A 13,205-nucleotide genomic window follows, 5' to 3' on the forward strand; every position below is an offset into this window, starting at 1 on the left:
CCTGATTTGAGGAAACTATGTAATCAGTCATTTATGTCTGAGGGTAAATAGATCTATGTGTTTCCTCTCACAGAGAGTAGCTGCACTGTCAGCCTATTGAGGAAGAACAGCCACACTGGTAAGGAAATTGCATGAAACAGGTAGAGGTATTTTGGGAGACATGGAGTCTTTCTTGGGCCTCTGAAAACACGATACTAGAAGTCACTACCTGATGACACAGACTGACATTGGCCAAAGCATCTTATGCATAAAAAGAGGTCACGTTATTCCTGCTAAACTCTGGAGGGAGATCTGAGATCTCATTTGTTGCAAATGTGCTGTACTGATAATTATGGTGTTTCTATCATACATTAATTCTTAGCTTCCTCATCTATAAAATTAAGAGTTTGGACAAAATAATGTCTAAGTTTCCTGCCAGCTTGGACATTTTGTGGTTATATGATTATTGGGTCATGGTTTTATTAAAAAAAAAAACAAAAAGAGAGAGAGAGAGAATGTCAGCCAGAAATATTGAAATCAAATTTTATTTTTGGAAAATGACATTACACACATCTTGCAAATGTACACAGAAATGAGAATGCGATGAAGAACAGAGCTTGAGAGCCAAAATGATTGCAAGAGCAGCTCTTTGGCTGCCCGATATTGAATGCTGCAAATCTTCAGCATTCATAGTTCACAGCACCTTACACACGTGGTGAACTTCTCTAGACAACCTTGAAGTCCTTTGATTCAAGAAAGCCCTCATTGAATTGCAGACGGGGTGAGGGAAAAGGGATATTACAGGCAAAGGAGATGAAAAGGGTCTGCTCCAGCTGGTTTATGGGGGCCTCACTAAACCTACCAGTCCACGTGGGGACAGCAAACCAAAAAGGAAAATGCCTCTTGAAATACTGCTTTTAAATCACAGCCTCAGAGTAGGTTAGGCATTGCCTGGGACACTGATAGTAACGCATTTAAACTCAAGCCCTTGTTTTTTATCTGGCTGTTAACTATTCTAAAAAGGTGGCTAAAATCATTAAATATCTGTTGTATTTCTCTCCTTTTTTCCTTTTCTTCAAATAATGATTGGTCACTGGTTAGGCAGAATCTTTTGAGTTCTCTAAATACCTCAAAACTGCTGTAGGGATAAGGAACATCACTACCTACTGTCTTTGGATTACATGTGATTCTGAAAACTATTCAATTCTATAATGTAATCAAATGACCAAATACATCCCCAATTTGCCACTGAGTTTTACGTAAAGAGAAGTTGAGTCTTTGATCACAATGCTGTTCCTTGAGAAATGATCGATAACTTCTGAGAGATGGTTGAGAAATGCCTTTTCCCCACATTTTGGTTTGTTTGTTGTTTGCTGACTTTATTTGGCAAGAATTATTGGGCCTCAAATCAGATATTTACAACCGTAAGACACCTGGGAGCAGGGGGAGGGAGAGGGCAAGAGGGGTAGGAAGAAGGACTAGAAAGAAGAATATATTCTTTTCAGAGATTAAAATGAGTTATGTAAGAAATGTGATGTACAATACCATGCATTTACTCTCCAAAGCTAGTCACTAGCAAGCTAACGCCTCTAACACTACAACCACCAATTACAGCTGTTTTGCTACAGTTACTCAATTCTAACTACAGCTACAGGGCAGAAAGGGTGGGCTGTTTCCATTTTAAACTTTCTCCCTTTGAAAATGGCCATAAAAGCATTTTCTGTACAAGTTTAATGGCACAAAAAGGTGATCAAAACCATTTTAGAGAACTTACCACACATGGGAAATGCAAAATTCAATCAAAACATGCATTAGTTGTATACAAGTCATAAGGGATCATTGGCTTCAAGCTGCAATATATTACAGGACCATACATTGGAGACATTTTGGCATAACCTCTTACTTGCTCAAACCCCTTTCAGATAACATAAAGAAAAGTCATTGGAAACTTTGGCATTCCATATGGCATTGCCAAGCAGTGACATTTCCAAGGGCTTTGCACTCTGTTTAATAAATTAACACCTATAAGCTGGCTTCTTTAGGTCCAATGATTTCTCTTATATGGACTGCCTATTCAGTATCACGAACAGATGGTGTCAAGAGTAAATGTTTAGGTGAATCTAGTAATAGAAGGAAAAAATACATTTCAATTAAGTGAATGTTTCTTTTTATAGTAAAGATTTGCTAAATAATCTTTTCATTTAAATCAACTCCAATTGCCAGTTTAGCTGAAACAACTCAACAGGTAGCAAGCCCCAAACAAAATTATTACAGAGAGTTTAATGTGTAATGGTAAAACTTTAAGCAATTACTCCTCCACCCCCATCCAGCCAAAACAATGACAGGATAAATTACCTGTGGTCTCTCATTATATTATATTGCAGCTTTTAAAATTATGGGCAAATCAAACAAAATCAATTATTAGTATTTAGCTGATATAAATCCATAGGTGGATTTTTCTGTTCAGCTGATTATTTCTCTGAGCAGGCTTCACTGCTCCACAAAATGGCAGACTAAAAAGGAACCACAAAGTATTCTGTACAGTGCTTGGAAGGCAAAGACCTAAAGATACATGAGCAATAAGGAAACTGCTTGTGAAGATCTGCTGAGAGGGATTTAGAATGAAAATGGAGAAGAAGAATGGGCCAGGATCAGGTTGATTCCCACCAGCGTACTTCTGACTGGACTGGGGTAGGACCAGGGCTGGTTGAATCTGGAAATAATTTATCATCAGTCCCAAGACAAAAATCACAGGCTAAGAAGAGGCACATGCCCAATGCCTAGACAGGGAGGAAGGAGAAAATACAAATAAAGGTAATGACAGAGAGAGAGAGAGAGAGAGAGAGAGAACTGCACAGGACAAAGCATGGATGTTTGCATTGTGGAAAGAGAGAATGATAACATAGAGTATAAACTGAGAATATAGGAAACCAGACAGAGAAAGAAAAGTCAAAGAGATGCACAAGAGGTAGAATGGCAAAAAGCCATTGATTCCCTCAGGTTATTTACCCAGTAATGAGAAATACTAATGCCTTCAAGTCTTTGCCTTAGTTACAAGGTGACTTCTGTTGTGCCATGTGACCTCTCCCAACAAACCTGCCCTTCTGATCAGGAGCAGAAAGATGCCTTAATTCCCAAGTGGAATTTTATACTCCCCTAGTCTCAGGCATCCAAGGTAAGAAACACCTCTGATTCCCGGCCAGGCACGGTGGCTCACACCTGTAATCCCAGCACTTTGGGAGGCCAAGGCGGGTGGATCACAAGGTCAAGAGATCGAGACCATCCTGGTCAACATGGTGAAACCCCATCTCTACTAAAAATACAAAAAATTAGCTGGGCATGGTGGCGCGTGCCTGTAATCCCAGCTACTCAGGAGGCTGAGGCAGGAGAATTGCCTGTTCCCAGGAGGCGGAGGTTGCGGTGAGCCGAGATCACGCCATTGCACTCCAGCCTGGGTAACAAGAGCGAAACTCTGTCTCAAAAAAATAAATAAATAAAAAGAAACACCTCTGATTCCAGAAAGTGTTGAAGCCAATAAACTAAGGGATTAAAAAATCAGTCTTGTCTGCTGGGCATGGTGGCTCACACCTATAATCCCAGTTATTTTGGGAGGCTGAGGTGGGCAGATCACTTGAGGCCAGGAGTTCAAGACCAGTCTGGCCAACATGGCGAAACCCCATCTCTACTAAAAATACAAAAAATTAGCTGGGCCTGGTGGCACAGGCCTGTAATCCCAGCTACTCAGGAGACTGAGGCAGGAGAATCGCTTCAACCTGAGAGGTGAAGTTTGCAGTGAGCTAAGATTGCGCCATTGCACTCCAGCCTAGTAGATAGATCTGTCTAAACAACAACAACAACAAAAACAAGTTAGTCTTGAAAAATGAGAGCCAACATCACACTAGCTAAGCCAAAGTGGGGGGTCTGCATAGATCCTTAACAAGGAAACAAGGCAGGAAGCAACAGTAAGAGGCTGGGGGTAAAGACCACACTAGACCTTTGGAGATGAAAACAAGCTCTGGGGACCAAGCTTCAGAAGAAAGGGAGGGAAGGCACCTTTTCCTGAAGGGATAAGTGGGCCAACATTCCCATGTCCCATCCCAGATGAGCTCCAAAACACTTATGCTTTACTTTTGAAACCAGTCTGGGACTAAAGGCCAAAGCCCTTGATGCAGTGAGAGCAATACATGAGTAGGGCCTGGAAATGGATCCAAATGGCCCTATATGGGCAAGGACAGGTTTCAATCCCTTTTTAAAAAAACTGTGCCTTTTATTTCCATAACAAACTGGACCGCTATAAAAGAAGTCATTCAAACCACGCTGTCTCAGTGTTTCTATCTGGGGAAGTCTCTTGACATAGATGTTTCTGAGGTGGGTTGATCTTTGGGAACGTTCCCATCAATGTGCTGGAGCTCATTTGAGGGATATAGGCATCCCTGTCCTCCTGTCCTAAAGATATGGATTTTTTTTAAAAAAAAGTCATTTAGAATCAAATGTGTGGGGTGATTGGGAGCATCTGTACCCACGGTATTGAAGGGACTAGGAATACAGACAAAATTTTGTTCAAGGTAAGCACTGGATCACTGGTCTAAGACTTGGATTAGGTGATTCTAAGAAGAATCTCACGGTTCCTTGCCTTCTTCAAATAGCTACACATTCACTTTCAGGTTTTTTGATTACTTGAGACTGGGGAGGAGAAGCAGAAAGGATAGAGAAGTACCTGAGGATTGGGGTAAGCCCAGGAGGAGGTCTCTTAGAACTGTACTAATAAATACCCCCTTAGTTCCCAGGAAGAACCCTGTGGCAAAGAATACCACGTGTTTGGACCCTTTTGACCTGGTTTCTGCTGTGGAAGGCCACAGGAGCAGAGCAGTGTACACAGGAAGATGGGAAGAGTATATAGAGCACCCAGCTTGCTATTTTGGTGCAAACACAGAAGCCAATGTTTAACAACAACCAGGGTACATTTTAGTCACAAAGCCCCTTGCTTATACCTGGAAATTGTTCCCATCAGAGCAGGATGGCTTTGGGGACATTGTGGATAAGTGCAACCACAGCAAGACCAGGTTATTTTCTCTAGTTCATCTCCCATATTCTAAAAGAAATCATTGCCAGTGAATGGTAGCCACGTTAGTTTTTTAAAATGTTGAAAAGCCATCTCAGAAAGTCAGGATAAGCAAAGCTATTATTCCACTACTTCTTTCTCTACTCTGGAAACAAGAAACATTTCCCTCAGCCTGGCCCCCCAACCATTATGAGATGACATGAGGTGAGCTGACAGGGAAAACCAGTCTTCCTCCATTCCATTTTTGCAAGGCAAGAATTCAGGGGGCTATTCACAAGGCTCCTCAAGATGAAGCTGTGCTGCCCTGAATCAGATGGACAGGGCCAAGGACCCTCGATGCCTCCCTCTCTTCAAGGACATCTGCAACCCATGCGGATAGGAAGCATGTGAGTGCAGGGAAAAGGGGCCGTATTAGGTTGCTGAGTGGATTTCCCACTGAGATGAGGACAGCAGCATATGGCTCCAAGATGCAACATGACCCTGGGAAAGAATTCTCAGGAGCCTAGTAGAAGGCAATACTGCTTAGTGGGAAAAGGCCCTGGAATAAGAGCCAGGAGATGTGGGTTCTAATCCCAATCCTGCTGCAGCCAGCTGTGTGACCTTGGGGAAATTACTTTACCTCTGTGTCTTGGTTTCCTGGCCTGAAGAATGAGAAATTTGGAGTAGAGGAGTAAATGATGTGATCTTAAGGTTCCTTCCAGCTAGAAAACGCTATGATTCAATCTAGGCTAATACTAAAGTCCATAAGGACACAAAGCAGTCATGCTAATGGCTATCCTTTCCAAAACAGTGAAGAGAAAAGGAGCTTTTCTCTCAGTTTACCCCTAGTTAACACTACTTATGAAGTTAGCTGTTCAGCCCAGCCCCCATATATACATTTCCCCTTCTTTGTCCCTATTTCTATTTCTGTAGGGAAGAAAAATCAGGAGGTAGGAACAAGCAAGAGATGGATTGTGTGTGTGCGCGGGGCGGGGGGGAGGGAGAAGTATAGGGAGTGGTGGCAAATGCTTGCTAACTTAATGGTTGCTGACTGTGCAGAAATTAACACAATGGGACTTGAGTGGTAAAATTGGATTGGGTAAAATTAGCAGTGAATGACAGGGGTGGAGGAGCTCAGTTACACACAAAAAATAAATTTGCCTTGAACAATGGTCCAATTTAAAATGTAATTAACTATTGAAAACTTGAATTTTGGACTACACCAAGCCCCATCTCCTGCCCCCTCAAAAATGGCAGTAAAGAAACATTTCCTTATAGTTAATTAAAAGGAAGGTGGAAAATGTACTATTGTTATTGAAGATTGTTGGTTCGAAGGTTATCCTAAAGAAAATATGTCCATTTAGTATTTTCTAATAGTACCTACACCACAATCAAGGAAATGCTTAGAGAGCTAGTGTGAGGTCCAGGCATAAGAAAACCTGGATTCTTCCTCTGGTTCTGCTCATAACCAGCCTCCATTTCCTCATCTTAAAAAAAAGGTGTTGGACTAAATGAGACCTAAAGTGAGACTGTGGGTGGAGTCTTTGGGGGGTGGGGTCTGGCCTGAAGTTTAAAATTAGGCCTCCTACCATTCTTTATATCCACACCCCTAAACCAACTATCACTTTTCCCCAATTAACTATGAATGTTCTGGGAGGCACTAAGAAAACCCTGAGCATCTAGAAAGAAATAGGGGCTGAGTAAAATGGGCTTATTAATGGTTTTGAATGGGTCTACAAATAAAGGTGGGGGGCAAAAAGAAATTCTCATCATTTGGGTTCTTCAATGACCAATTTCACCAGAAACAAGTACTCCATCATCTCTCTTTTCCCGAACCAAAAATGTTTCTGGTAGCTACAGACATCTGAAACTTGTCTACCGGCATCTGAGCTACCCCTACCACCACTGGGTTCCCCCCTACATGGTGCATAACAGCAATGCCACCAAGTTGCCACCAATCCATTACAGGGGTGTCCTGTAGTATTTCCTAATTGTGAAGCAGCTGCAGATGCACACACACACATACGCACCACCCCCTCCCACCACCGCCACACATACACACAGCAAGCTCATTCCATTTAGAGTGGAGGAACAACTGCAAGTCATTCAGTAGCCAAAGAGAAGCTTGGCTTCGAATGCTGTGCCTTTCAAAATATCTGCACAATTACAAAGAAATCAGGAAATCTTCATATCTGCTAAAAGCAAACACAGAATTGGCATGCATGGCCTTCACTTCAATTTAGTTGTCTTTGCTATTATGGGCTATGATTACAGAAAAAAAGCAGTGTTATAAACCTGTATCTCAAAAGACTGAGAACTATTTCAAATGATCAGTCCTTAGTAAAGAGAAATCCTTTCTAATGTTAAAGACAAGTAAAAGATTTCTGTGTCTTCAGTATGAAATATTAGGATTATAGATAAAAAGAGTTGCTTAAAATATGCTGTAACATTTCATTTAAAATATAATTAGAATGTCTGGTCCACATTGAAATTATTAATGCAAGCATAACTGTTAAAAAGCTATCAAAAACTGATTCTATTGAATTGGCCTCTGCTATTCATTTTGTTTTCTCCTGGAGGTTACTGTTTGGCAGTGACAGCATAATTTCTAAACTACGTTATTATTTTGCTTTTTTTTGGTAAATTTTCTTCACGTGTTTTTTAGACAAAAGAAAAGTCACCAGTTTACAAAAAAGGAGCCCGAAGAGTTTGCTCCTGAAATACAGACATGAGTTTTTATAAAAAGGATATTGATTTCTTGCTATAAAAAGAGACTGAAAGGTGTCAGACCTGAAAACAAATTCTCACAGTGTTTTCAGTGTTGGCTGTTAACAAGGCATTCAATAGAACAGAGATAGATGGATACCATACAGTTCATGCAATCATGTGGTATGTTAGACAGCCTCCTAGAGGAATCAGGTATATGAAGTCCCTTACTCCAAACTCTTATCAATTGTTTATTGATTCCAAATTGCCTCAGTGGGGAGATTGACCAGGAATTCACTGTGCTTTATAAACTCTTCTGAAATGTCTGCAGTATTTTCCAATTCTGCCTATTCTCTTTTAGTTAACCCAGCACCAGGATCCTAAGCATCTGGTGTCACAATTTTAAGTTGCTGGTATTTCTCCCCATTGACAGCCAGAATTGGTGCTGGACAACAAACCCAGGTCTCAATCAGAAGTGAAGAGCGAGGCTGGGGAGTTGCCTTGCTGTCCTTCCATGGTCCTCCACCATTCTTGAGATCCAGAGAAAAGGGGCACTTGTGTTTGTCATTCTTGGATCTGCTAATGAGCTTTTATTCCCACACAAACATTTTAAGTGTTGTATATGTAAACAGCCCTCTACAGGAGGAAGACCGTATGGGCAAAATGAGACAGGGCAAAAATAACGCAGGCACCTAAGCTTTCCATTGAAAGGTCATGGACTAGCACATTTTGCATTTCTGGAAGGTTGTCCCAAAGGATGGTAATCAATCTATCTCTCATAATTGGTAACTGTGGATCAGTGGCCCAGAGGAGAAATCACAGGAAAATAAACCCAACATATTACAGTGTGTTTTTCAAAATAACAATAACAACAACAAAATAAAAACTTGAAAGCACCAATAGCCCTGTTGGACACTTGAGCAGAAGTACCCTACTATAATGATAGGCTTGGATTTGTACTCTGGACTCTGAGAACTCTCCCCTCCTTTACATGGAATCGCCAAGTGAGTCCGAGTCATCCAAGGACAGAGGCAGGTACAGGTCCTATAAGAAGAGAAGAGACAAAGTTAATTCTCCTTTCCTTGATATCTTGAGCTCTGGAGTGGCTGTCTTAGGTTTTTTATTAATACTTTCTTTAATTTTTACATTATAATTATAGATTCACAGGAAGTTGAAAAAAATGTATAGGGAGGTACCCTTTTACTAATGTACCCTTCACTCAATTATCCCGAATGGTATCCCTAATGGTATCTTGCAGCTTAACATGCAATAATTTGTGTGTGGGGTCGGTATCTGTGTGTGTGTAGTCCTGTGCAATTTTATCATGTGTGTATATTTGTGTGACCATCACCATAGTCAAGATATGGAACTGTACCTTCACCATAAGGCCCCCTTGTGCTACCCCATTAGAGCTCCATCCAACCCTCCCCTCATCCCTGAGCCCTGGCAACCAATAATCTGTTTCCTATCTCAGTAATTTTGGAATTTCAAGAATGTTATATGAATGAAACCATACAGTATATAACATTTGGGATTGGCTGTTTTCATTCAGCATAATTCCCTGGAGACTCGTATAAGCCATTATGTATCAAGAGTTTGCTCCTTTATGTTGCTGAGCAGTATTCTATGGTACAGATGTACAGTATAGATGTTTGTTTAGCCACTCACCTGCTGAAGCACACGTTGAATGATTCAAGTTTTGGGCTATTGCAAATAGAGCTGCTGTAAACATTCCTGTACTGTATAAGTTTTTATGTGATCATACATTTTCATTTCTTTGGGACAGACACTCAGGAGTAAAATTGCTGAGTCATACGGTAATTGCATGTTCAGTTTTGTAAGGAATGCCATATTGCTTTCCAGTGTGGCCGTACCATTTACAGTCTAGCCTCCCAACAGCAAAGTATTAGTAATTCAGTTTCTCCACATCATCTCCAATATTTGATGTTTTCACTGTTTTTTTTTTTTTATTTTACTCATTCTTGTAGATTTGTACTGATATCTCATTGTGGTTATAATTTACATTTCCCTGGTGGCTAATGATATTTAACATCTTTTCATATGCTTAGTTTTCATCTGTATTTCTTCTTCAATGAAATGTTTCTTCATGATTTTATTCATTTCTGAATTAAATTTTTTTCTTACTGGTAAGTTTTAACAGTTATTTTATATTCTTTAAATAAGCCTTTAGTTAGACATTGGGTTGCAAATATTTTCTTGTCTTTGTCTTGTCTTTTCACATCTTCACACCTTTTGTAGGGTCTTTGGCAGAGCAAACATTTTTAATTTTGATGAGGTCCAATTGACCCAATTTATCAGTTTTTAATTTATGGATTTTACTTTCATTGTCAAATCTAAGAATTCTTTGCTTATAATCCATCCTTAGTTAATTTTTGCATAAGATATGAGATTGAGATCAAGAAACTTTTTTTTGACAGAGTCCCACTCTGTCACCCAGGCTGGAGTGCAGTGACATGATCTCCATTCACTGCAACCTCGGCCTCCCAAAATCAAGCACTTCTCCTACTTCTCAGCCTCCCGAGTAGCTGGGATTACAGGAGCTGACCATGATGCCCAGCTAATGTTTTTATTTTTAGTAGAGACGAAGTTTCCTCATGCTGGCAAGGCTGGTTTCAAGCTCCTGACTTCAAGTGATCCTCCGCCTCAGACCCCAAAGTGCAGAGATTACAGGCATGAGCTACCGCACCCGGCCATGACACTTCTATTTTTTGCCTATGGATAATCAGCTGCTCCAGCATCATATATTGGAAAGACTTATCTTTCCGGGCTGGGTGCGGTGGCTCAAGCCTGTAATCCCAGCACTTTTGGGAGGCCGAGGTGGGTGGATCACGAGGTCAAGAGATCGAGACCATTCTGGTCAACATGGTGAAACCCCATCTCTACTGAAAATACAAAAAATTAGCTGGGCATAGTGGTGCGTGCCTGTAATCCCAGCTACTCAAGATGCTGAGGCTGAACCCAGGAGGCGGAGGTTGCGGTGAGCCGAGATCATGCCATTGCACTCCAGCCTGGGTAACAAGAGTGAAACTCTGTCTCAAAAAAATAAAAAAAGACTTGTCTTTCCTCCATTGACTGACATTTGCACCCTTGTCAAAATCTGTTGTGAATACATACGTAGTTTCATTTCAATCTTCCAGAGAATTTTCAGGCCCTGAATAAATGATAGCTGGCAAAATGTACCACATCCACCTACTTTCAACTTATTTTCTGATGCTTCTATGAGTTGGGATTCCTGGATCCAATACTGCCCCAAGCCTTATCTCTGTCTTGAAGAGATAGTGGACTGGAGACGACATGGCACTGATTTTTCCCATTGCTCCAAGGGCTTTATTTGAGATCCTTGTGATTCCTCTATCTACGGTCTAAATTCATGGTTTTTAACTCTCTCCCTTTGTCTCTCTTCCTTCCTCCCTCTTTCTCCCATTTTAAATCCTCTATTCAAGTTAAATCTTGCGTGGAAGCCCAATACATGGCAAAATCTCACTCAGTTCTACCCTTCTCACCTTCCCCAAATAGAACACAATATGAAAATCACATTTTTTCCATACATGCTATTGATAAGATACCAAAGAGAACTGGAAAACACAGCATCAATTCTGTGTCTGCTTTACAGCACTCTCACCCCCACCACCTTGCCACTGCTTTAGTATCATAAGGACAAGAACTTCACTAGAGGATTGTTCAATAAAATTGGAGAACACAGCTTCTCCTTAAGGTGGAGACAAAAGCAGAAATTAGGAAGAGGGACAAGAGTGGAGGGAAGAAGGACTTACTTATCTAACATTGAGAATTTATGTAACATTGGAAACGCTTTTTGCTGATAAAGAAGTGACAGGAAAACTTGTAGGCACCTTAGAATGAAAAGAGGAGTAAAGCATAATCAGAAACCTAAGGTTTAGTCCTGGATAGTTAATACCATGACCTTGAACAAGCCTTCGAGTATTGGTTTATTTATCAGTGAACAATATGTAAGGTTTCTTCCAGCTCTGAGACTGGGAGTCCTAAAGGAATACTGAAGGATTAAGAAACACAACAAAGGCAACTACAGCAAATAGACTCAGGTCTCGCCAACCTACCATTCCTTCACTCTAAGTCAGGGGTTGGCAAATTTTTCTGTAAAAGGTTAGATAGTGAATATTTTAAATTTTCCTTGCTAGTCACATATGGTCTCTGTCACACATTCTTCAATGTTTGTTTGCGCTTTGCTCTTTTACAATCCTTTAAATGTGTAAAAAAATATATTTTAGATTTGGGGGGTCATCCATGCAGAAATAACCAAGGCACAGGCAGAATATAGCATCCCTGTTCAAAACTACCCAACAAAAGTTTCTTAGAAAACTGATAAACAGGTAGGATGTACAATACCAAGGAAATACTAGAAATGCAACAAATACATGTAAAATGGAATTGAGGCAAAGTGCATACAATGTAGTTGCATCTCTGAAGGGATTAATTCTGAAGTACTGGAGTAAAGTGAACGTAGTCAAAAGTATCTTTGAGCTCTGGACTTCCAGAAAGGTGGCATAAGACCATCTGAAAATCTGTTCCTCAAAAAATGCAGTAACACTGGAAAAAATGTCAAAAATAACTTTTTCGGGAATCTAAAAATTAACCAAAAACTTGCAACAGTCCAAACAGTGTTGAAGAAAAACTGATGAATCTTGTAAAAATACTAAGATTTTTGGTGTTTCGACTTGCCCTATTTCCACTTTCCCTCTCTCCAACTCCATGGTAGCCTTGAAAAACGACAGTCACAACTACAGTACCTGTGAAAAACAGCAACCTAGTAGTTACTAGAGGATGCAGTCGGGGATTTGGAGCTCCCCAAATAACGCATTCCCAGAGAATTGTCACTCTTTGACCTGTGAGGTAGCTCCCTGGAAACTCCCATTTGCCAGGTTCTTTTTTTAACCTGACCCAGAGCACACTCTCTGTGAACAGCCTTTTCAGGGGACATCGATCAGTTGCAATTGTTTAAAAATCGTAACTGTATGAGGAGGAGGTCAAAAGTTGGGGCAAATCAAGCTTCTGAAAACCTTAAAAGGAATAATGTGTCTATAAGGATAATAGACATAGAATAATGTATCTCTAGGGATCTTTGAAAAGCTCAGACATATTCCTGGGAATCTAGAAGGCCAGGCACAAGTTCAGGACTGGGAGTGTTCTTAGAAAAGAAGTGAGATGGCCCTAAACTCTCCACACTGGCTGACCCTGAGGCCCTGCCCAAGCAGCAGGAGAATGCTAAGGTGGAGTTGTAAAGTGCCTGGCAGAGCATTGAAATTATGTCCCAACACAGGAACAGAGCCCCTCGGCAAAGGCTGAGAGTCTTACTGGATCAAGGCATTTAAGGAAAGCAAACAAAATTATCCTTTTCATTCAAAATTATCATTATCACAAATGAAATAGAAATTAAAGCATTCCCGGATAGACACAAAAAATTCATTGCTAACAGACCTGG

General features: G+C 40.6%; 1 protein-coding gene across 11 annotated transcripts in view; it reads right to left on the reverse strand.

Annotated features, from left to right (window-relative positions):
- Positions 1-508: 508 nt before the first annotated feature.
- Positions 509-13,205, reverse strand: part of DCX (doublecortin) — a 121,717-nt gene continuing 109,020 nt past the window's right edge. For 5 of the 11 annotated variants that reach the window (XM_035287719.3, XM_035287716.3, XM_035287714.3 and 2 more), the window contains one exon: positions 7,967-8,770. In XM_035287719.3, the coding sequence (XP_035143610.1) occupies positions 8,742-8,770 (29 nt within the window). In that variant the 3' untranslated portion in view covers positions 7,967-8,741. Of the gene's footprint in view, positions 8,771-13,205 lie in introns of all 11 variants that reach the window. The other 6 variants (XM_008989781.4, XM_002763166.6, XM_078363108.1 and 3 more) reach the window with 2 other exon arrangements.

This window comes from Callithrix jacchus, chromosome X (assembly GCF_049354715.1).
Source record: "Callithrix jacchus isolate 240 chromosome X, calJac240_pri, whole genome shotgun sequence".
In the NCBI taxonomy this organism is placed as follows: Eukaryota; Metazoa; Chordata; class Mammalia; order Primates; family Cebidae; genus Callithrix; species Callithrix jacchus.